Here is a 26,469-nt window from a genome sequence, read left to right on the forward strand (position 1 = left end):
GCTTGGTTATGCCCGACTCTTTGCGACACTATGGACTGTAGCCCTCCTGGCTCCTCTGTCCATGGGATTCTCCAGGCAAGAACACTGGAGTGGGTTGTCATTTCCTTCTCCAGGGCATCTTCCTCACCCAGGGATCAAATCCTTGGCTCCTGTGTCTCCTGCACTGCGGGAGGATTCTTTACCACTGAGTCACTGGTATAACGCACAAACCAGTCCCCATAACCAAGAATTACCTGGCCCACAATGTAAAAAATTTTGAGGTTGAGAAATTATGATGAACCCTACACAGGAGTACTATATTGATATATGCCTTTATTTTCATATTACAGATGTTTATGGTGCTAAGTCAATTGTCTCTGTTCTATTTAGCTCTTCCAAAAGGCTTGGAGATTATTTTGTTGTTTATATTTCGAGATGTAAAATTATTAATTACACTAGATACATTCAGTATGCATTACACTTAAACAACAACAAAAAAAGTGATTTAAAATATATGCATTGGCTACTGAGATTCCTTGTTTTAGAATTTAATTAATTCAACAGGATTATCAACCATTTGATATTTTATCTATTTAAAAAGAATAAGATATACTACTTTTTTATTTTAAAGCAAATTTAGAAGACTATAAAAATATATTTTAAGGTTAAAAAATTCCCCATTTACATTTTTATTTTCATGGGACATAAAATAATTGGGGACTTATTAGTTTGGTCATATGATAATACTAATTTTATCACTAATATAAAATGGTAATATTTGCTCAGAATCACATCCAGAGACATCTATTTCACACAAGTTTCAGAGAATGAAAATATTTTATCCAATATAGTTAAGTAACAACTAATGCTTGGAACATTAAAATACTTACCTGTTTGTTGAAAAACTAAAGAATTTACTGTTATAACAAATGCCTTCCCTTCAATGTCATCTGCATATACAGAGCAGTTTTTATCTTCCTTGCTCCAAAAGCAACAGTGGAAAGTTGTTCTTGATGATAAGTTAGATAAGTAGTTACCACTTGAATTAAGCTTAGTTTCAACAACTGCCTCAGAACGTCCATTCAAATTTGAAGTGTTCTTTGAGATTCCAGGAGGAAAGAGGAAGTCATATGTTGTATTTGATGGCATGCAAGACAACTTGAATTTCCAGGGAGTAATTGGATATGCCAAGTTAAATGCAGTTGTTACATAAATAAATTCTGTTAGGACATTCAAAAGACACAGAAAAAAGCAATTAATCATTTTGATTAAGATATGAATAGGAAGTATCTAAGATTAAATGATGCAGTACTCAATAGTTACTATTAAACTTTCTAAGTACTCAATCAGTGCCTAATGCATAACTCTGTGCTTCCATTGAACCATGTGTTATACTTAAGAGGGTACATTTATTTGCGGAGATAACCTGACTCTTTAGCAACCCTTTTGGGAAATTCACACTTAATTTACCCCATTAATCTAACAACTCATAATTATATTTTAATGAAAGTAAATTACAGCTAAATTAAATTTCCTTTTCCAAAAATAAATAAATAAATAAATTACTCTAACGGACTTCCACCATAATGGCATCTGGATGTGCAATTATATAAGCAAATATTAAAGTGATGTTTTAATATTTCTTAAGGAGAATAATGCCAAAATGTTAACACTACTTTCAGTGAATGATTTTAGAAAGGGTTTGTCTTCAACATCAGAACAGCTGGATGATTTCCTGAATATGCCTATGATTATCCAGATATACAATATCATGTAAGATATGTCCTTAGTATCCTCCAATAATTGATGAACAATGACAGACTTCTTACAGGAAACATTCACTGCTGATTAAAGATAATGTATCACTCACCCATAAAATTAAGAACAATTTTATAAACCTGTACCCTTCCAGAAAACCTTAAAAGTGGTACCTGTTTTTTAAATAATTGTTTGAAAATAAAATAATTAATTCTCCATAATTCTTTCTTTTACAAGTTATTCTAATCATCCAACAATTGTGTTGCCTCATATACAAAGCAATGCAGAATGAGAATTCTAAGAATTTTGCGTGGAGTCTATATAGTGAGACCTTTGAAGGATTATGGTAAATGTTAAAATGTAAGAAAACAGAAATTATTAAAATCAGTTCACAAAAGTGCTATTCTAAATTAAAAAGTAATACATGTAAAAATATTTAAATACACAAGTAATGATTCTTACTTTGGTTTCTAGAGCATTCTATAAATATTAATAGAAATATGTTATCAGATATAAAAATTAAGGCAAAAATGACTATCATGAACTAATTTTATTTTTCCCACACTGAACAATTAGGTATCATAACATCATCAAAAGACTGGTTCCAAATATGAAAAAGAGTACGTCAAGGCTGTATATTGTTACCCTGCTTATTTAACTTGTATGCAGAGTACATCATGAGAAATGCTGAACTGGAAGAAACACAAGCTGGAATCAAGATTGCCGGGAGAAATATCAATCACCTCAGATACACAGATGACACCACCCTTATGGCAGAAAGTGAAGAAGAACTAAAGAGCCTCTTGATGAAAGTGAAAAAGAGGAGAGTAAAAAAGTTGGCTTAAAGCTCAACATTCAGAAAACTAAGATCATGGCATGTGGCCCCACCACTTCATGGCAAATAGATGGGGAAACAGTGGAAACAGTGTCAGACTTTATTTGGGGGGGCTTCAAAATCACTGCAGATGGTGACTGCAGCCATGAAATTAAAAGACGCTTACTCCTTGGAAGAAAACTTATGACCAACCTAGATAGCATATCGAAAAGCAGAGACATTACTTTGCCAACAAATGTCCATCTAGTCAAGGCTATGGTTTTTCCAGTAGTCATGTATGGACGTGACAGTTGGACTGTCAAGAAGGCTGAGCACCGAAGAATTGATCCTTTTGAACTGTGGTGTTGGAGAAGACTCTTGAGAGTCCCTTGGACTGCAAGGAGATCCAACCAGTCCATTCTGAAGGAGATCAGCCCTGGGATTTCTTTGGAAGGAATGATGTTAAAGCTGAAACTCCAGTACTTTGGCCACCTCATGCAAAGAGTTGACTCATTGGAAAAGACTCTGATGCTGGGAGGGATTGGGGGCAGGAGGAGAAGGGGATGCCAGAGGATAAGATGGCTGGATGGCATCACTGACTTGATGGAAGTGAGTCTGAGTGAACTCCAGGAGTTGGTGATGAACAGGGAGGCCTGGCATACTGCGATTCATGGGGTCGCAAAGAGTCGGACACGACTAAGCGACTGAACTGAACTGAACATCATCACAAGTGAATCGTCACTGCAATTGTGATGTTTTGGACTCAATCCTTCTAAAATATGTTTTTGAAATTAGAACTTCTCACTAAAAAGAAATTAGGGTGTTTCTTTCATTTTACAAAACAATAAATACTAATTAAAAACATTATATTCTCTAGCTGCACATGGAAGATTCAGTTGACTAAACTGAAATTAGCCTAAAAATCTCAAAGTATTTGAAAATTAAAATGTAATAATGAATGTCACATGGTAACTACTGAATCAGCTTAATTAAAAGATGATTCTATTTTGTTTACATGCTTCCTTTGCAAATGATATTTCTTTCCCCAAAAATGAACCCTAAATGGCAAGGAGTCCAGAATATTCATCTGAAGGCATAAGTTTATGTTATCATATGATATATATTGTCATATGTTATACATTAAGGCCCCAGACACCTTCTGATTCACAAAACTTGACCAAACCACAAACCTTTTGAAAATCCAATGTAATACATTACCATGGAACCTAATAAAAATTAGAAAATATAAGAGAGGGTGTTATCTTTCTTTGATAGTTCCTTGTGGTCCAATTTTTCTGAATTCTGTAACAGTGGAATTATCCTGGATATTTTCTGTAGCTATATAGATGGCTACAATGACAAACAATAGCATGTGCAAGATAGAAGAGTCATAAGAAAGCTTCTCAGGGCACCTTTAAAGACTAGAGTAACCAAAGAGATGCTCAGAACCAGTTGATACACAGGTAATGGTTGCTAGGGGGAAAAAGGGGGGTTTTCTTAAAGACAGCCTGACTTTAATTTCAAAGACTTGGAACACAATCTAAATTAGATGATTTGAGTTTTAAAAAAATTAAAATATTTCTAGAATGCTGTAAGAAACCATTGAGAATAGTACAATGCACAGGTTCAGGCCATTGACCCTCTAAGCAGTGGAAAATTTGCCTATAACTTGTAGTTGTCCCTCCCTATACACAGTTCCTCTGTATACACAACTTCTCTGCATCTGCAGATTCAACTAACCTTGGACCATGCAGTACCATGGTATTCACTGTTTTTAAAAAATCCAAGTATAAGTGGACCTGAGAAAACCATATCTATATACTCAAAAGTTACTGGCATTGTGTGACCACTTTCAAACAGAAGCCTGTTATGCTTCACAGAAAGTTAAAACACAAGATCGTAAAAGAATGCTTTCTCTCCAGGATATTCCTGCAATAAGTAAGAGGAAGACTAGTATACATTTAATTTTTGAATATAATCTCGTGGTAGTCAAGGTGGGAATTCCCAAGGCATACACAATCCCTTGATAATATCCCCTTATAACATTATCTTGTCATTGTTTACCAGAATCATAATGGGGAATACCATTTAAATGACATTTCTTTTCCATTTTAGAATAAATTTGTTATTCTATATGATAGCCATTTATTTTAAATATTATCACCAAGTAAACCAGTCCTAGATAGAGAAAATTAAAGTTTTGACGATCATCTGATATATACATATTTGTAATTTAATAATGCTACATTTGCTAAATAAAATCAAAATATTTAAATGTCATTATACCTTATTTCCAAGTAAAGGAATGATAATGCATATCTTTGGCAGGAATGCAATCAAATGTGTGTTAATCAGTCATGTCCGACTCTGTGACCCCATGGACTGTGGCCCACCAGGCTCCTCTGTCCATGGAATTCTCCAGGCAAAAATATTGGAGTGGGTAGCCATTCCCTTCTCCAGGGATCTTTGCGACCCAGGGATCGAACCTGGGCCTTCTGCATTGCAGGCAGATTCTTTACTGACTGAGCTACCACTTACATACTCATGTTGGACTGCAAAAGGCAAAGAGCTTGGAGGAGATTTCACAGTACCTATCAAATTCAAACTTGTATTTACTACTCAACATAGAAATTTCCTCTTCAGAAACTAATCTATAGAAATACTCTCCCAAATACACAAAGACGTATGTATATGAATTTCAATGTAGCATAATTTATTACAGAAAAAGAAATGTCTAACAATGGGAATTGTTCAAATAAGTTTATAACATAAGGTACATTCATAAAGTTCATTGTTATGCAATCATTAAATAAGTATATTAATGAACACTAACAAGAAAAGTTATGAGGATAAACTGGAAAACTGTTAAGCAGGAAAAAGAAAAATACAGAATAGACAAACCAATTCTATTTTTGTGACTGGAGATATGACTGTGTGTGTGTGTGGTTGGGGGAGGGTATGTTTCTGGAAGGATATCCATCATATTGTTTCCAGGAGGTTGGGAAGAGTTTTCATTTTCACACTTCCATTTTTGTTTGATTTGCATTTTTAATCAAGGGCAAGAGAATTCCTAACTGGAAATGGGAAATTTAGTCAGCCAATAAATGTAACAACATCTCTAAGGGTAAAATCTCTACCTCATATATAGACATTTTAAAAGCAAATAACTTACCCCAATGTAACAAAGCCACACAGAACTTTTGACAAATCATCTTCAGAGAAGTACACCTAAAAAACAGTAAATCTAAAACCAGTACACACACAAATTTTAAAAAATGACATATACACAAGCCATCTATGGGAAAATATAAAAGGAAAAGGATTAAAACTACCAATTCTTCAAATTGTAATCTGATAATAATACTCTGGATCAGTATCAGCATTTAACATGAATGTAAAATAGTAAGTTATAGGTTCATTCCTATGCACATGCTATTTTACAGTTAAAACATAAGCAGTACATTCATATATGGCTTAATCAAAAAAATGGCAATGTTCCTTCATGACATGACAAACCAGGACAAGTATCATAGATGAGACTGAATATTTAACTAAACCAAAAAAGCTTACAATGCCAATTAAATATGTACGGCTGACCTAACATCATAAATATCACACTCTTCATTTGTGTGTGTGTGTGTGTGTGTGTGTGCTCAATTCTTAAATTCCTTTCATTTCCTAAAGTCTTTATCTTTATTATGATACCACAAAGTTGAATGATTACAGTATAGGTAATGAACTGTCTATTTATTTCCAATGAAGAGAAATTTTAGCAATATGGTTTTGGAAACCCCTGTCGCAGAGTTGGGCATGACTGAAGTGACTTAGCTCACACACAATATTCACATTAGCAAGATTTCGGTAACTGAAGGAGAGTTTGATGGCTTCATATATGCAGATGATAGGGATGACTTCAGAGACAAACTTTCCTATGAATTCTATCCAATTTGAAATATACCACGAGTAAGATTATTTTTACTACTATGTCATGAAATCGAATGAGAGTGTAATTTACACCCATGGGGATTCATGTCAATGTATGGCAAAACCATACAGTATTGTAAAGTAAAATAAAGTAAAAATAAAAGACAAAAAAATTAAATTAAGTTAAAAAAATAAAATAAACATATTTAGCTTAGATTTATAAGGAAACATTAAAGGCTTTTGGTGTTTCAGTCTTTTTTATTATCTCATATTTGGGATTCAGTTCACTACATGAAAATTAATCTGAGGTAAAAAGCCGTGAATTAGGTATCAGAAGTCTTGGATGCCAATTGAGGCTCTTTTGATTAACCAGGTATAAGACTTGGGACGTCAGTATTCTTGATCTCAGCTTCCTCATCAGACTGAAGGACCATCCCTACAATCCCTTTCAGAGCTGCTTATGATTCTGAGAGGCTTTAGTTTAAAACAGAAATCACAGCTTGATCACAAAGAATATTATAAAGTATTAAGTGAGAAACATGTCTTATAAGTTGTATCTGAGAACTGATAGCACGTGACAAGCAAATAGAAAAACATGCTTGTTTAGTTCAACAACTTAAATGACTCTTAGGAAAAAGATGGGTGAGTACGACCATTTTGTAGTCTGGTAACTCTGTTTGTTTTCACCAGAATTTTGGTTCTTTACACACTTGATCCCACAATGTATATCTTAAGGATTTCTAGAAACCAATTCAGTGTGGCATCTTTATTATCTAATGATATTAAATGTGTACAAAGTTCTCCCAGCTTTTTTTATGCTACCTCTTTCTGATACAACATTGTCTCACAGAATAAACATAAAGGAAATTTCATAATCGGGGTATGTTGCAAATACACATATCACTAGACTAAGTGTTTTGACTGAGCTGACTAGTGACTAAGTAATTCAGTCCAATAATTGATTTGACTCACTTTAATTCAACTGATTCAATGAGTTAAGTGACCAAACAGATCATATTGTTCTTCCTTACATAAGACAACCATTTTTTATTTAAACACATTTGCATAATTAATTCCTCCCCAAGGTGGGGAATGGGGAATAAGATCAAGTGATTCATAACCAAACAATAGCATTTCCAGAAAAACAGATTAAAGAGAAAATAAAAAGTGAAATGATATAAGAAAATTTCCCAGAACTGATGGGACTTAAGTCTTTAAACTAGAAAAAAAAAAAAAAAAAAAACCTAGCAAATTCCAAGGAAAAAGAATGGAAAACAAACATCCATTTCTAAACATATCATTTAAAAATTGCAGAAGAGAAAAGAAGAGTTTCCAGAGAAGAAAAAAATAACCAAAGCAATGAGAATCTAATTAAAACAAATGTTGCATCTCAAAACACTGAATTACAGAAAGCTATCTAGTAATGATTGATGGAAAATTATTTGCAGTTTAAGATTCTACTAGCCAATCAGGAAAGTATACAAACAAAACAAATAAATTTTAAATAACACAATCACTTAGAAAATTTACATCCTGTGAATCTCTTTCTCAGAAGTAACTTTATGATGTATGCCAACAAAATGAGGAGTAAACCAGGAAAAGGACTGGGGATTCGGGATCCTAAAAAGCTTGACTAGAAGCCAGTTGATGGCTCTGCAATCTTAAGGACGACCTGTCCAGATAGCAGATGGAGTACAGGTGACCCCTGAAAGGAAAAGGCCAGGATAAAGGAAGGCAACTCAAAACATACTACGATTCTGAAGCTGCAAAAATTGGAAAATAAAACAAGAAATCAGAATTACATAAGGGAAAAAAGAAAGTCATAGTATAAAATTGAAGCCACTAGTCCAAATAAGAATATGAGTTCAAAATAGACTTCAAAATGAGAATGGAATAGATTTCAAAAAATAAAGAAAATGAGTAAAACACTGAAAATTAAGAATTAATAAATAAGACTCATAAATCTTCTAGAAGAAAAAAATAAGTTAGCTGGAAAAGAGCTTTATAAAAAGTCCTGATCTAAATATGAACTGAAATAAAATATGGCACAATTTTAAGCAAATGCTGGAATTAATCCATTTGAAAGAAGGAAGATCCCTTTAACCTTGATTCTAGGAATATTCTCCATTGGGTGGCTTTGGAGTCATACTGAGCAAAATATGATTCTAGGACTCTTCTTGGTTCTGTGATGAGTAGAATTTACAAAGTTCTAAAAGCATTAATGCTGCTATTTATTGATTTTTCAACTTTTTGGCCTAATCAATAGACACAAATGAAAGACTTAATTACAAATATTAAACATATATATCATCAATATTCTCACTGTACAGTTGTCAAAATTGTAGTAGTACAAAAAAATTGGGGTGGTATAATTATAAAAGGAGAGATGGTGAGAAGGCAAAGGGTGGAAATAGCCCAACATCTTGAAGTAAGGAGTCAAGAGAAACTATCTATAGTGAATGAAACAAAAAAAGATTGAGGAATTTAAATGTAACCAATAAAAGATGTCAGAAAATTAATATAATTATAATAGAGGAGAGAGAGAGAAAGGTGAAATTATTAAGATAAATTCCTTCCTACCATGGTATTATATTCATTGCAGCCAAAGATGGAGAAGCTCTATACAGTCAACAAAAACAAGACCAGGAGCTAACTGTGGCTCAGATCATGAACTCCTTATTAACAAATTCAGACTTAAATTGAAGAAAGTAGGGAAAACCACTAGACCATTCAGGTATGACCTAAATGAAATCCCTTATGATTATACAGTGGAAGTGAGAAATAGATTTAAGGGACTAGATCTGATAGATAGAGTGCCTGATGGACTATGGAATGAGGTTCGTGACATTGTACAGGAGACAGGGATCAAGACCATCCCCATGGAAAGGAAATGCAAAAAAGCAGAATGGCGGTCTGGGGAGGCCTTACAAATAGCTATGAAAAGAAGAGAGGCGAAAAGCAAAGGAGAAAAGGAAAGATATAAGCATCTGAAAGCAGAGTTCCAAAGAACAGCAAGAAGAGACAAGAAAGCCTTCCTCAGTGATCAATGAAAAGAAATAGAGGAAAACAGAATGGGAAAGACTAGAGATCTCTTCAAGAAAATTAGAGATACCAAGGGAATATTTCATGCAAAGATGGGCTCGATAAAGGGCAGAAATGGTATGGACCTAACAGGAGCAGAAGATATTAAGAAGAGGTGGCAAGAATACCCAGAAGAAATGTACAAAACAGATTTGCATGACCCAGATAATCATGATGGTGTGATCACTCACCTAGAGCCAGACATCCTGGAATGTGAAGTCAAGTGGGCCTTAGAAAGCATCACTACGAACAAAGCTAGTGGAGGTGATGGAATTCCAGTTGAGCTATTTCAAATCCTGAAAGATGATGCTATGAAAGTGCTGCACTCAATATGCCAGCAAATTTGGAAAACTCAGCAGTGGCCACAGGACTGGAAAAGGTCAGTTTTCATTCCAATCCCAAAGAAAGGCAATGCCAAAGAATGCTCAAACAACCGCACAATTGCACTCATCTCACATGCTAGTAAAGTAATGCTCAAAATTCTCCAAGCCAGGCTTCAGCAATACATGAACTGTGAGCTTCCTGATGTTCAAGCTGGTTTTAGAAAAGGCAGAGGAACCAGAGATCATATTGCAAACATCTGCTGGATCATGGAAAAGCAAGAGAGTTCCAGAAAAACATCTATTTCTGCTTTATTGACTATGCCAAAGCCTTTGACTCTGTGGATCACAATAAACTGTGGAAAATTCTGAGAGAGATGGGAATAGCAGAGCACCTGACCTGCCTCTTGAGAAATCTGTATGCAGGTCAGGAGGCAACGGTTAGAACTGGACATGGAACAACAGACTGGTTCCAAATAGGAAAAGGAGTACGTCAAGGCTGTATATTGTCACCCTGCTTGTTTAACTTCTATGCAGAATACATCATGAGAAATGCTGGACTGGAAGAAACACAAGCTGGAATCAAGACTGCCGGGAGAAATATCAATAACCTCATATATGAAGATGACACCACCCTTATGGCAGAAAGTGAAGAGGAACTAAAAAGCCTCCTGATGAAAGTGAAAGAGGAGAGTGAAAAAGTTGGCTTAAAGCTCAACATTCAGAAAATGAAGATTATGGCATCCGGTCCCATCACTTCATGGGAAATAGATGAGGAACCAGTGGAAACAGTGTCAGACTTTATTTTTTTGGGCTCCAAAATCACTGCAGATGGTGACTTCAGCCATGAAATTAAAAGACACTTACTCCTTGGAAGGAAAGTTGTGACCAACCTAGAAAGCATATTCAAAAGCAGAGACATTACTTTGCCGACTAAGGTCCGTCTAGTCAAGGCTATGGTTTTTCCTGTGGTCATGTATGGATGTGAGAGTTGGACTGTGAAGAAGGCTGAGTGCTGAAGAATTGATGCTTTTGAACTGTGGTGTTGGAGAAGACTCTTGAGAGTCCCTTGGACTGCAAGGAGATCCAACCAGTCCATTCTGAAGGAGATCAACCCTGGGATTTCTTTGGAAGGAATGATGCTAAAGCTGAAACTCCAGTACTTTGGCCACCTCATGCAAAGAGTTGACTCATTGGAAAAGACTCTGATGCTGGGAGGGATTGGGGGCAGGAGGAGAAGGGGACGACAGAGGATGAGATGGCTCGATGGCATCACTGACTTGATGGATGTGAGTCTGAGTGAACTCCTGGAGTTGGTGATGGACAGGGAGGCCTGGCGTGCTGTGATTCATGGGGTCACAAAGAGTCGGACACGACTGAGCGACTGAACTGAACTGAACTCAACCATGGTATCTATTTAAAGGCTATAAATGAAAAGAAAAAACATCAGTATAAGCATATTATTTAGCCTTACAGAGTTAGCCAAAGGAAAATTAAAACCAAAAATGGTTCAAGTCAGTTGTTCTCAAAACAAGGAATAACAAAGTGAAGGGAGTGGGGTAAGGGACTGCTGTGCTTTATTACAGTAAGTTTCTGTAACTGTATGCATGGATTATTTTCATGCAAACTTATTATTTTGTCTTTTTAATTAAATTAAAAGGTGCTATTGGTTTTCAAATAAAATAGCTACTAACAAAGTCCTAGGAGCTAATTAAAGGTTCACAGATGTGGAATATTAGTTGAATTCCAAGAAATGCAAAGGGAAAGAGTAGTGTCATATTTCTTCTAAGATTCACAATATTTTAACACCTCTCATAGCAGCTGAAATCAATGTCATCTTATAACTTATGGTTTGGTAGCAGCTGTGATCTAGTTGTCACTGATTGCATACATACAAACTGGAGCGCTTTCCTAATGACAGACTCGACAATTGTTAGCCATCAATATTTCAGTCAACGGACTATTTAAAAACCTTTTGAGGAAGGAAGGAATATGAGCCCTGAGTATTGTCTGAAAACTTTTTGTGGACATCTTTTACTAGGATCAAAAGAGAGTCAGCACAAAATTTTCAAATGCACAAACAGAAAATCACAAACAGAATCACTCTTTCATGAAGTTCAACATCACAAATAGTCTTGATAATCCAGGGAATGGTACCATTTAAGAAAACATTGACATCAACAACACTGAGTTGAAAAGTGACTCAAAAAAAACCAGATTCTGAATATGAAAAAGAATTCCTTAATGGATTTCTTTGACTTTTATTTTCCTTATGAAAGTGGTATGATATAAACAAAAATTTTTATCTAAATAATGGTAAATGAGTTCTTTCAGTAGGTATAAAACTAAAATTCTAATTGATAAGAAAGCATTGTAAAATAAATAGGCAGAGTTTTTCCTTTCTTAGCTGTACAAAAATGGTGGTATATCTTAAAAATCCACGATGTCTTCAGTTCAGTCCAGTTCAGTCGCTCAGTCGTTTCCGACTCTTTGTGACCCCATGAATCACAGCACGCCAGGCCTCCCTGTCCATCACCAACTCCAGGAGTTCACTCAGACTCACATCCATCAAGTCAGTGATGCCATCCAGCCATCTTATCCTCTGTCGTCCCCTTCTCCTCCTGCCCCCAATCCCTCCCAGCATCAGAGTCTTTTCCAGTGAGTCAACGCTTCGCATGAGGTGGCCAGAGTACTGGAGCTTCAGCTTTAGCATCAATCCTTTCAAAGAAATCCCAGGGTTGATCTCCTTCAGAATGGACTGGTTGGATCTCCTTGCCGTCCAAGGGACTCTCAAGAGTCTTCTCCAACACCACAGTTCAAAAGCATCAATTCTTCAGCACTCAGCCTTCTTCACAGTCCAACTCTCACATCCATACATGACCACAGGAAAAACCATAGCCTTGATTAGATGGACCTTAGTCGGCAAAGTAATGTCTCTGCTTTTGAATATGCTTTCTAGGTTGGTCATAACTTTTCTTCCAAGGAGTAAGTGTCTTTTAATTTCATGGCTGAAGTCACCATCTGCAGTGATTTTGGAGCCCAAAAAAATAAAGTCTGACACTGTTTCCACTGGTTCCCATCTATTTCCCATGAAGTGATGGGACCAGATGCCATGATCTTCGTTTTCTGAATGTTGAGCTTTAAGCCAACTTTTTCACTCTCCTCTTTCACTTTCATCAGGAGGCTTTTTAGTTCCTCTTCACTTTCTGCCATAAGGGTGGTGTCATCTTCATATATGAGGTTATTGATATTTCTCCCGGCAATCTTGATTCCAGCTTGTGTTTCTTCCAGTCCAGCATTTCTCATGATGTACTCTGCATAGAAGTTAAACAAGCAGGGTGACAATATACAGCCTTGACGTACTCCTTTTCCTATTTGGAACCAGTCTGTTGTTCCATGTCCAGTTCTAACTGTTGCCTCCTGACCTGCATACAGATTTCTCAAGAGGCAGGTCAGGTGCTCTGCTATTCCCATCTCTCTCAGAATTTTCCACAGTTTATTGTGATCCGCAGAGTCAAAGGCTTTGGCATAGCCAATAAAGCAGAAATAGATGTGTTAGAGTTAAGGAATTACAACCATAAAGAGTGGTCATTAGTAGAAACTGAAGATTACCCTTAATAGGATAATTCATAACAGATTCCAGAGAGGAGTGAGGATTTAACTGCCCTTTGAAGAATGAGGAGAAATATGAAGCATATCATAAGTATCATTTTTAAAAAAGGTTTTCCTATAGAACCTTTGAAAAGTTAAAACAAAGTTCAGCCAAAGGTATGGGTAAAAGACAATAGGAACTCTTGTGTAAGAATGGATTTGCAAGTTCAGAATAGTATTAGTCAAAAGACCAAGAAACCATTTTCCCAGATGACTACTTTTTATAGACAGAACATTTTTACATACTGTTTGTCCTGTGTGAGAAGCTTCTCTTCCCCAGAGCAGACCTCTAACCAACAGTATTACTATAAAATACAGTCATTAGAGAAATACTCAACTACCTCCTGGGTAGTCATAATCCTAACAGATAACATCTTAACAATATAACTGGGCTTCCCAGGTGGTGCTAGTGGTAAAGAACCCATCTGTCAATGCAGGAGACTTAAGAGATGTGGGTTTGATCCCTGGGTCAAGAAGATACCCTGGAGGAAGACACAACAGCCCACTCCTAACAGCAACTACAATTATCAGGTGCTTATTATGTATGTGCTTATTATGCTTATTATTATGCATCAGTATGTTTTCTCTATGCATTTATGCATAAACACATACACACACATTTGTGTGTACTATTTTTTCTCTTTCATCTCCTTCATGCTGAAACCAGTTTGGTTTAGAAATATTGTTGGTGCATACAGAAATCCAATTGTTTGATTATCTTCTAGGTTGAGACACCCAAATGACAGCTGCTAGTTAAAGTAAAATGAGAAAACATAATTCTGAGAAAAACTACATTGTCCTATGCCTTCACTAAATAGCTATTTGGTAACAGCTGTTCTTGAACATGAGTTCACATTTTTAAAGCCTATTATAATACTATTATAGATGCTCCTGAGAATCTGTACTTGGCTCACATCTTTAGCTATTATCTAGCATAAACAGATAGAGCACTTATATATTTCCATAAACTTTATAGAAATTATTAGCTCAAGAGTAGAGTCAGTCAGTTACTCTCTTTCTCTTCTCTTCATTCCCTCCCCTCCTCCTTTTCTCTGTATCTGTCTCACTATTATACACACACACACACACACACACATATATATATACAGATTTTTAGGTAGGTGCTATTTCTGGATTTTCTAATTGGCAAAGACTAAAATTAATATCAATGCCACAATGCCCCTTTAGAGTGTCTCCAGCTGGGTCATTTTTATTTACTAGTCTGTATTACCCTAGTTTGAATTAAAGAGGTCCATAGGTACCAGATACTATACTTGATCTTAGCCAAAAGGCCAAGAAGCAATCCAGTAGTCATGTATGGATGTAACAGTTGGACTATAAAGAAAGCTGAGCACCCAAGAATGGATGCTTTTGAACTGTGGTATTGGAGGAGACTCTTGAGAGTCCCTTGGACTGCAAGGAGATCAAACCAGTCCATCCTAAAGAAAATCAGTCCTGAAAATTCATTGAAAGGACTGATGCTGAAGCTGAAAGTGCCATACTTTGGCCACCTGATGTGAAGAACTGACTCTTTGGAAAAGACCTTGATGCTAGGAAAGATTGAAGGCAGGAGGAAATGGGGATGACAGAGGATGAGATGTTCGGATGGCATCACCAACTCGATGGACATGAGTTTGGGCAAGCTCTGGGAGTTGGTGATGGACAGGGAAGCTTGGCGTGCTGCAGTCCATGGGCTTGAAAAGAGTCAGACACAACTGAGAGACTGAACTGATAGGTACCAGAAGGGGTTTCCCTGGTGGCTCAGCGGTAAAGAATCTGCCTGCAATGCAGGAGATGTGGGTTTGATCCCTGGGTCAGGAAGATCCCCTGGAGAAAGAAACGGCAACCCATTCCAGTATTCTTGCCTGGGAAATCCCATGGACAGAGAAGGCTGATGGGCTACAGTTTATGGGGTCACAAAAGAGTCAGACATGACTTAGGAACTAAAACCATCACCACCATAGGTACTAGGAATTTTCACTAAAATAGTTCTCACATGTGTGACTCTCTCCTTAAAGACCATCCATAGCCCACAGACAATGGTTCCCATAACTCTATTCTCTCCTCAGCAAGTCTCCATGCTATGCTAAGCAGAGTCATAGCTTTAACCCAGTCAGCTAGACCTCCTAAAGACACCAAAGCCAAGCAAATACTGTCCCACACTGACAGTGGCCTGTATTCACTTCAGAAGACATTTTATTGGTACCATAAAATTGTATAAGTGGGGTAAATCTAGCCTAGCAGTTCTATGAAATAACAAGTGACTTGCTGACTTTCATTCAGTGAGAATCAATATCCACAAAAATTTCACATAAGCCTACCTTAGACATATTGAGTGTTCGCATTCTGGAAAAGATTTTAAACTTATGGGTCCATAGCACTTAAACTTGACATTGATGTTTCACTCCAGATTCAGCATTTCTGTGTCTGATATTTCTCACAAACACAAAATCTCACTTTAAAATGTTACAATGCCATTAATCACATGTTTAAGCGCAGAAATATGGATTTAAGAGTTACAAGAGTGGATATTTCTGGTTTTCATTTTAAAGCCAACAGGAAGCATGGGGATAATCATAAAGTCAGAACTACTGAAAAAGGTTGTTAAACACATACATATGTATTTTAAAACATCTCCTTAATACCCTATAGAAACAGAAATATAAGTGAAGAGAATCACTCCAAATTAATGAAAGTTTCCATTCAGCAGGAATATATAATAATTTTAAATGCATACATACAGTATAACTTCAAAATAACATATGCTTATTACAATGTAGCTTCAAAGTACATGGATATATGGTGAAAACTCAGAGTACTGCAAGGAAAACAACAGATATCCACACATATGGTAGAAATTTTTAATACTTTGTCCTTAAAGAATGAATAGATGGGGAATGAAATGGCAATCCACTCCAGTATTCTTACCTGGGAAATCTTATGTACAGAGGAGTCTGGCAGGCTACAGTCCATGGGGTCGCAAAAGACTCAGACAAGTCTTAGTGACTAAACAATAAAATGATTGTGTGCTAAAGTTAAGTTTTTAAGTGCATGCATTTGAACTGATAAAACAAATTTATATCCACTGATATATAGAAACAAAAAAATAGAACAGCAAACATAAATACGTGAGGATATTTAAGACTGAAATAGTATTAACAAATGACACTGGAACAAAACATTAACAAATTTGGCATACATTGAACTCAGCTCCTCCAACTGTAGATGGCACATTATTTCTAATCACCAGTGGGGTGTTTACAAAAACTGACCACATACAAAGACATAAGGCAAGTTACAAACAAATCCAAAGACTAAAATCACAGATACAAACCACATTCTCTGTCCACAGTTAAGGCAGGAAAAAAACAACAAAAATATAACTACACAAAGGCCATATATTAGGACAATAAAAATTGTTTTTGGTAATCTACAGGGCAAAAAAAGATATAATCAAATTTTAAACTTATGATAATGAAAAAAGCATCTCAAAACTTAATTTCACACAGATAAAGCAGTATTGAGAGGAAAATTCAACATCAGAAAGAAACATCATTCTTAATGTGAAATGATTTATTCTGTGAGCACTTCAAAACAACATTATACCTGAGGTCCTAAGCAAGGCACAAAGAGAAGTAGGAAAAGATTAAGGATTATAAAGAAAGAAACAAAATTGCCATTATTCACCAATGACAATAAAAATGGACAATCCCAAAGTATCTATATGTAAATTGTTAAACTTAGTTACAAAATTTAGCAAGATTGCTGGTGATAAACACAATACTAAGTATTATAAACACTTCCCAACTTCTTATATGAAGCCAGTATTACTCTGACACCAAAACTAGACAAAGACATCACAATAAAAGAAACTACAGACCAATATCTCTTATGAATATAGATGTAAAAAATACTAGCAAACCAAACCCTCCAATGTATAAAAAGGATTATACACTGTAATCAAATATGATTTACCTCAGGAATGCAAGTTGCATTTAAAATATGAAAATCAATGTTCGATCAATCATAATAATAGAATAAAAGACATGACAAGTCAATAGCAAAAGCATTTGACAAATTCCAATGCTATTTCATGACAAAAACATTCAACAGGACATAGAACTTCTCCAGCTTGATAAAGCTGCATATGAATAACCCATAGTTAACATCATTATTGTTGCTGTTGCTTAGTAACTAAGTCATGTTCAACTCTTTGTAACCCATGGGCTGTAGCCTACCAGGCTCTTCTGTCCACGGAATTTCCCAGGCAAGAATACTGGAGTGGGTTGCCATTTCTTTCTCTAAAGGATCTTCCTGACCCAGGGATAGAACCCACTTCTCCTGCTTGGCAGGCAGATTCTTTACCACTCAACCACCAAGGGAGCCCCGGCTAACATCATACTTAATGGTAAAAGACTGGTTGCTTCCCTGCTAAGTGAACAGGATCAGATAACGTTATTCACCTGCACTTTCTATTCAATTCAAGGTTTCAGCTAGGGCAATTGAGCAAGAAAAAGAAATAGAAAACATCTAAATTAGAAAGAGAATAAAACTATCTTTATTCTCAAAAGACATGATCTTATACATAGAAAATACTAAGGAATTCACACACAAAAAAATATTTCTGTTGTTCAGTCATTAAGTCATGTCTGACTATTCGCAACCCCAGGAATTACAGCATTCTAGGCTTCTTGTCCTTCACTATCTCCCAGAGTTTGTTCAAACTTATGTCCATTGAGTCATCAAACCAACTCATCCTTTGTCGCCCCTTCACCTCCTGCCCTCAGTCTATCCCAGCATCAGGGTCTTTTCCAATGAGTTGGCTCTTGGCATCAGGTGGCCAATGTCCTGCAGCTTCACCACCAGTCCTTCCAGTGAATATTCAGGGTTGATTCCCTTTAGGATTGACTGGTTTGATCTATCTGCTGTCCAAGTAACTCTCAAGTCTTCTCCAGCACCATAATTCAAAAGCATCAATTCTTCAGTGCTCAGTCTTCTTTATGGTCCAACTCTCACATCCATACATGACTACTGGAAAAACCATAGCTTTGACTAGATGGATCGTTGTTGAAAAGTAATGTCTATGCTTATAATATACTGTCTAGATTTGCCATACCTTTTCCTCCAAAGAGCAAGTGTCTTTTAATTTCATAGCAGTGATTCTGGAGCCCAAGAAAATAAAATCTCTCACTGCATCTCCTTTTTTGCCATCTATTTGCCATGAAGTGATGGGACCAGATGCCACAATCCTAGTATTTTGAATGTAGAGTTTTAAACCAGCTTTTTCACTCTCCTCTTTCACCCTCATCAAGAGGATCTTTAGTTCCTCTTCACTTTCTGCCATTAGAATGGTATCACTTGCCTATCTGAGACTGTCGATAGTTCTCCTTGCAATCCTAATTTCAGTTTGTGATTCATCCAGCCCAGCATTTCATATGAGGTACTCTGCATGTAAGCTAAATAAGCAGGGTGACAATATGCAGCCTTGACATACACCTTTCCCAATTTTGAAACAGTCCATTTTTCCATGTCCAGTTCCGTTTCTTCTTGACCTGCATACAGATTTCTCAGGAGGCAGGTCAGGTGGTCTGGTATTCCCATCCCTTTCAGAATTTTCCAGTTTGTTGTGATCCACACAGTCAAAGGCTATAAGGTAGTTCATGAAGTAGATGTAGATGTTTTTCTGGAATTCCCTTGCTTTTTCTATAACCCAACAGATATTGGCAATGTGATCTCTGGTTCCTTTGTCTTTTCTAAATCCAGCTTGTACATCTGTAAGTTCTTGGTTCATGTACTGCTGAAGCTTAGCATGAAAGATTTTGAGCATTACCTTGCTAGCATGTGAAATGAGTGCAATTGCGCAACAGTTTGAACATTCTTTGGCATTGCCCTTCTTTGAGACTAGAATGAAAACTGACTTTTTCCAGTTCTGTGGTCTCTGCTGAGTTTTCCAATTTGTTAACATACTGAGTGTAGCATTTTAACAGCATCATCTTTTAGAATTTTAAAGAGCTCATTTAGAATTCCATCACTTCCACTAGCTTTGTTCACAGTAATGCTTCCTAATGCCCACTTGACTTCAGACTCCAGGATATCTGGTTCTAGGTGAGTGACTACACCATCATGTTGTTCAGATCATTAAGACCTTTTCTGTGTAGTTCTTCTGTGTATTCTTGCCACCTTTTCTTAACTTCTTCTGCTTCTGTTAGATCCTTGCTATTTCTGCATATGTTCAGCAAGGTTGCAGAATACAAAATCAATACACAAAAATCATTTCTATTTTTGTGCATTAGCAATGAACAATCTGAGATAAAATTAAAAGACAATTTCATTTCCTATATCATCAGAAAGAATTAAATACTTAAGAACATTTTCAACAAAAGTGCAATTATTTATACAATGAATACTATAAAACATCACTGAAATAAATTAAAGAATACCTAAATAAATGGAAAAACACCCCATGTTCATAGACTGAAAGAACTTTTATTAAGATGGCAATACTTCTGAATTTGATTCAATATAATCCCTTCAAATTTATAGTGACATTTTGTATTGACATTGACAAGCTGATTCTAAAATCCATATGTATTCACAAGTGAATAGCTAAAACAATATTGAAAAAAAAAGACTAAAGTTAGAGGATTCACTTCTGATTTCAAACTTTGCTTCAAAGCTACAGTAATCAAGACAATCAAACTAAGACCATGGCATCTGGTCCCACCACTTCATGGCAAATAGATGGGGAGACCATGGAAACAGAGAAAGACTTTATATTCCTGGGCTCCAAAATCACTGCAGACAGTGACTGCAGCCACTAAATTTAAAGACGCTTGCTCCTTGAAAGAAAAGCTATGACTAACCTAGATAGCACATAAAAAGCAGAGACATTACTTTGCTGACAAAGATCTGTCTAGTCAAAGCTATGGTTTTTCCAGTAGTCATGTATAGATGTGAGAGCTGGACTATAAGGAAAGCTGAGCGCCAAAGAACTGATGCTCTTGAACTGTGGGGTTGGAGAAGACTCTTGAGAGTCCCTTGGACTGCAAGGAGATCCAACCAGTCCATCCTAAAGGAAATCAGTCCTGAATATTCATTGGAAGGACTGATTCTGAGGCTGAAACTCCAATTCTTTAGCCACCTGATGTGAAGAACTGACTCATTGGAAAAGACCCTGATACTGGGAAAGATTGAAGGCAGGAGGAGAAGGGGACGACAGAGGATGAGATGATTAGATGGCATCACTGACTCAATGGACATGTTTGAACAACCTCCAAGAGTTGATGATGAACAGGGAATCCTGGCATGCCGCAGTCCATGGGGTCACAAAGAGTCAGACACAACTGAGCGACTAAACTGAACTGAACTTAACTGAATCAAGACAATGTGGTACCTCATAAAAGGACAGAGACAGAGCAATGGAATAAAGCTGAGAGTCCAGAAATAAACCTTTAAAATGGTTTTTAACAAGACATCTAGACATGAGGAAAGAATGGTCTTTCAATAAATGGTGCTGTGACAAGTAGATATCCAGATGCAAAAGAAAGAAATTGGTCCTTTCCTTCATTCTATATATTCAAAGTAATCAAAAACAAAAATATAAAAGCTAAAACTATAATATTCTTATATGTAAAACACAGAAGTAAAACTCTTCAACCCTGAAATAGGTAATGGCTTTTTAGATATGACACCAAAACTAAGTATAAAAATAGATTAACTAGACTTAATTAAAATTTAAAACTTTGGGGCTTCAAAGGATACCTTCAAATAAGTGAAAAACCCACAGGATGGGAGAAAATATTTGAAATTCTGTATCTTAAAAGAGATTGTACACTATATAAAGAACTTTCATACCAACCACAAAAATAGGCAAGCAATCCAATTAATAAACAAGCAAAGAACATTTCTCAAAAAAGATATATAAATATCTTTTCATGGCCAACAGGCACATGAAAAAAAAATGCTCCAGATCATCAGTCATCAGAAAATGCAACTCAAAACCATAATGATCACTTCACATTCACTATGATATTTTAAAGTTTTGGATGGTAACAAGTGTTGGCAAGGAGATGGAGAAATTGAAACCCCTGTTAATACATTGCTGGTGGGAATATAAAATGTTGAAAACTGCTTTGGAAAACAGGCAGATTTTCAAATGTTAAACATAATGTTGCCATATGACTGAGCAATTCTACTCCTAGGTATATACCCAAGAGATGAAAACATATGTTCACACAAAAACTTATATGCAAATATTAGTAACAGCACTATCCATAATAGTCAAAAAGTGGACACTACCCAAATATTCATCAACTGATGAGTGAATGAACAAAATGTGGTGTATCCATACAATAAAATATTATTTGGCCATAAAAAGAATGAAGTATTTCCATGGAATCATGTTTTCAATGTAAACCCCAAGAAAATGTTCTTTTATGATTAAAAAGAAGAACGAAGTACTGATCCATGATACAGCATGGATAAATCTTAAAAATAGCATGCTAAGTGAAAGAATCTGTTCACCAAAGCCCCTATGATTTTATTAATATAAAATGTCCAGAATGGGCAACCCATAGACACAGAAAGTAAATCAATAATTTCCAGAGATCAGAGAAGGGAACTTAGGGAGTGACTGCTAAGGGGTATGGGGTTGCTTCAGGAATTATAATAATGCTTTAAAATTAAATAACGGTAATGGTTATATAACTGTGTTCATGTACTGAAAACCAGTGATTTGTACACTATAAAAGGAAAATTTTATGATATATGAATTATAGTCCAATAAAGCTATTGTTTTTAAAATACTTTTAGAGGCCAAGTTTATTTCTCTATGACAGTAGCAAAACGACAATGAATTTTTTGAAAAGACATCATTTAAGATAATTTCAAAAACATGCAGTTTCTATAAATAAATAGAACAAAATGTTCAAGGACTCCTTAGAGAAAAATCATACTATTATAATATTATTATAATATTGTCATGTTAGAGAGGATCTAAATATATTGAGACAGTCATGTATTCTAAAACTGAATATTTATAGAGTATCAATTTCCTTTTGTTTATAGACTCAAAACAATCTCAATGGAATCTCCATTAAATTCCTAACAAACTTTTTAGAACTTGGTAAGCCAATTTGAAAAACATGTATGGAAAGATAAAGGGCCAAAGAATGGTATAGAACTCCTGAAAAAACTGGACAAAGAGGGAGGATTTACTCCCCCATTTACCAGATAGCAAGACAATTTAAACCTGCAGTAATTACAGAAAGAGACGTAAAGAAGAAATACAAAGCTCAGAAACAGACCCACACACATGTTAACACTTGGTATTTGAATATATCAATAATAAGTATTTATTGTTTTAAGCCACTAAATTTGGGGGTATCTTATTAACACAAAAATAGATAACCAGTATTCACCTTTATTTTTCCTTTTAGCACAGAGGATTAACCTTCCCTGTGTCCTTGAAGTTAGGATTTCTTTTGCATCTAAAATGTGAGTGCAAATCATTCATGTCACTTCTAGATGGAGGCATTTAAAGTTAGTTCACAATTATCCACAATTTTCTCCATACTACATCAAATGGGAAAGTCCTGTGTTCCAGGTTGTACAGAATGATAGCAGTTTCCTGAATTTAGACTTCTAAGTTTCTGAAAATAATTATGCTGGAGAGATGTCCAAAACCAGAGGAAACTTTACTTGAGTGACAAATAAGTCTTTATTACATTAAGTCAATGAGATTTGGGGATAATTTGTTACCAAAGCATAACCTAGCCTATTTTTACAGATATTAGGCTCCATCTCACCAGTAATTAAAGAAACAAAAGGCAATGAGATAATACATACCCACCAGATAGGCAAAAATTAAAGTTTCTGATAACACTAAATTTTGGCAGAAATGTAGAGGAATAAAAGTAGGAGTATAAATGGGTAGAAACGCGCTGGAAAAGCATGGCATTGTCTAATAAAGCTGATATCTGCAAACCCTGTGATCTAGAAATCTGACTCGGAGTTTTATGCTCTAAAGACACAGAGGACAAGATGGTTGGATGACATCACCAACTCAATGGACGTGAAGTTGAGTAAACTCCAGGAGGTAGTGAAGGACAGGGAAGCCTGGCATGCTGCAGTCCATGGTGTCACAAAGAGTCACTGAGCAACTGAACAACAAAAAGAAACTCCTACATCTAAGGGCCATGACATTTGTAGAAGAAGAATCATCAGTGGTTTATTTATGACAGTAAAAGAAAGGAAAGGAGGGAAAGAGAGAGGGAGAAGAGAGAAGGAGGAAGGGAGAGAGAGGGGGAGGGGAAGAAAGACAAAGGAGGGAGGAAGGGAGGAAAGAAGGAAAGAAAAAAGGGAGAGAGGGAAGGAGAGGGTAGAAATGATCCAAATACCCTTAATCACAATGAGTAAAAAATAAAATTATTATTTTCATAAAACAAAATATATCCAATAATAAAAATGAACAAACGGTCACTGTCAGCAACAGCATTCGATCAACAACAACAAAAATGTTACTAAGCTCCCCTTACATGCTTGGCTCTGTTTCAGGTACTAGGGATACAACAGTGAATAAAACAGGGAAAAAAAAAATCCACCCTCATGGAGTCTGCATTTTAATAAAAATAAGACAGGAAAAAAATGATTAATAATAAGTCAGTAAGTATTTTTAAATGTGGTAAGAACATGAGGAAAAGATAAGGAAGGGGAAAGTGTTTTGCAAGGTAAGATGTGCAGTTTAAAATATGATGACCAGAGTAGACCTCATTGAAAAGGAGACAAGTGAACAAAAATTGGAAAGAAGTGGAAGTAATAGATTAAGTCGTGTGGATATCTGGGAGAAGAGCATCCCAGTCAGAGCAGAGATGGTCTCTGGTGTACTCAAAGAATAGCAAGGAGACCAGTGTGGCTGGAGCTGAGTGAGTAAGAGAAACAGGAAAGAAAACGAGATCAGACAGATAAAGGAGAGGCAAAAAGAGGTAGCCCTTTGTAGGCAATTCTAACGAACAATTGAGATTGGAGATTCTGGAGGAAAAAGTGACATGATCTGCCACGTGTTGTAAGCAGAGCTCTGATTACAATCTGAGACTGGATTATGGAGGGCAAAGGATGAAAGCAGGGAGCCCAGTTAGGAGGTCCTTACAATAATCCATGTGGGACATGATGGCAGCTCAGGCTTGGATGGCAGCCGTGGAGGTGATAAGAGTAACTATATTCAGGAATTATTTGGAAGATAGATCAAAGAGGACGTCCTGACATATTACATCTAAGATACGAGGGAATGGGAGATATCAAAGATGACTCCCAGGTTTTGGCCTGAACGACATGAAGGATGAAGAGAGGGAAGGCTGCAGAGAGGGCGTGGGTGAGATGAAGACTCCATTTGGAGCATGTTGAACTGGAGATCTCTGCTAGACATCCAAGTGGAAATGTTGAGCAGGCAGGTCTTTAGACACAGAAGTCTAACGTTCAGGGAGATAACTCAAAGTTTCACCTATCGTTTTGGAGTCATCAGTGCACAAATATAGAGATTGCATGAAATCATCAAAGAGTGTAGACAGAAAAGAACTCCCAAGGACTAGAGCTGAAGACAATCTAAGGTTAAAACCTCTGAGAGCAGAAGAGAGACCAGCAAAGGGGAGAGAAAGTAATGGCTAGTGAAGAAGCAGGAAAAATCAAGAATACATGGTATCCTGGAGCCCAACAAAGAAGTATCACGGAGAGCAAAGGGTACTAACTGACAGTGCTACCAACAGGTGACGTAAGATCAAAGGTGACAACTGCCCATTGAATTTGGGAAAGATGATGTCACTGGTGACAGTGGGCAGAGTACTGAAAATAAGAGTGACAGAACTAGGTTTAAGAGAGAATGTGAAAAAGGAATCAAATGATAGGGAATATAGACATCTCTTTTTAAAAGTTAATGCTTTAAAAGAGAGAGGAAATGGCTCAGTCTCATTAACATAATGCTAAGCAAGAGAATCTATGAAAGGATGCCTCCTGTGCACATATAATTTTTTAAATAAAAGGAAAACTGTGATAAGGAAGGAACAAGAAAAAGGTTTCTGGGTATTGGCATGTTCTCTTATTTGTATGGTGAATAATGAGTCTTTGCTTTGAATTACCTGTTACAATTACAAAACAGTTACAATTACAAACCAGTCAATCCTAAAGGAAATCAGTCCTGAATAGTCAGTGGAAGGACTCATGTTGAAGCTGAAACTCCAATACCTTGGCCACCTGATGCGAAGAACTGACTCACTGGAAAAGACCCTCATGCTGGGAAAAATTGAAGGCAAGAAGAGAAGGGGACAACAGAGGATGAGATGGCTGGATGGCATCACCAACTCAATGGAAATGAGTGTGAGCAGGCTCCAGGAGTTGGTGATGGACAGGGAAGCATAGCGTGCTGCAGTTCATGGGGTCACAGAGTCAGACACAACTGAGCAACTGAACTCATTGGTTACAGCGATTTGCTATATTATTTGTAAACCAGTACCAACATTTGTTTTATGTACTCTTCTCCCTGTGTATGTCATAGTTCAAAATATTTACAGATTAATAAGATAATGTGTGTGAAAAGACAACAAGTAAAATCACTATGGAGTTACAGAAGTTTTAAAAAATACTTGAGAAGGAATACTTCAAATTATGACCAGACCAAATTTGAATACGCCAAAAGGTTACATGTACTAGGTCTGTCCAGGAGGTGAACATTTGTAATTTAATTAAAACTGGAATTTGTAAATCACATAAAAATCTTATAAGAATTAGAGCAGACTGTAAGCCCTTTTCTTCATTTTTAACTCCACAGGACATATTTTTTAGTATGCATTTGGCTCTCAGTATGAAAAATGCAGTACAGTATCTGCCAAGGCAATTCTTTCCTTTCTCTGGATATTTTTTAAGTTCTAAGACCCCCCCTGGGATACTGCCCTT

The 26,469-nt window shown here is 36.3% G+C and overlaps 1 protein-coding gene and 1 pseudogene across 2 annotated transcripts in view; both read right to left on the reverse strand.

Annotated features, from left to right (window-relative positions):
• The window catches only part of LEPR (leptin receptor), a 75,164-nt gene extending 69,397 nt beyond the window's left edge, over positions 1-5,767 (reverse strand). For both annotated transcript variants that reach the window (XM_068964098.1, XM_068964099.1), the window contains exons 1-2: positions 5,724-5,767; positions 870-1,199 (exon numbers count right to left, since the gene is read on the reverse strand). In XM_068964098.1, coding sequence (XP_068820199.1) covers positions 870-1,199; positions 5,724-5,763 — 370 coding nt within the window. In that variant the 5' untranslated portion in view covers positions 5,764-5,767. The remainder of the gene's footprint in view (positions 1-869; positions 1,200-5,723) is intronic.
• Positions 5,768-14,665: 8,898 nt separating this feature from the next.
• Positions 14,666-14,831, reverse strand: LOC138074609 (U2 spliceosomal RNA; annotated as a pseudogene).
• Positions 14,832-26,469: the final 11,638 nt, after the last annotated feature.

This window comes from Capricornis sumatraensis, chromosome 2 (assembly GCF_032405125.1).
Source record: "Capricornis sumatraensis isolate serow.1 chromosome 2, serow.2, whole genome shotgun sequence".
Classification (NCBI taxonomy): Eukaryota; Metazoa; Chordata; class Mammalia; order Artiodactyla; family Bovidae; genus Capricornis; species Capricornis sumatraensis.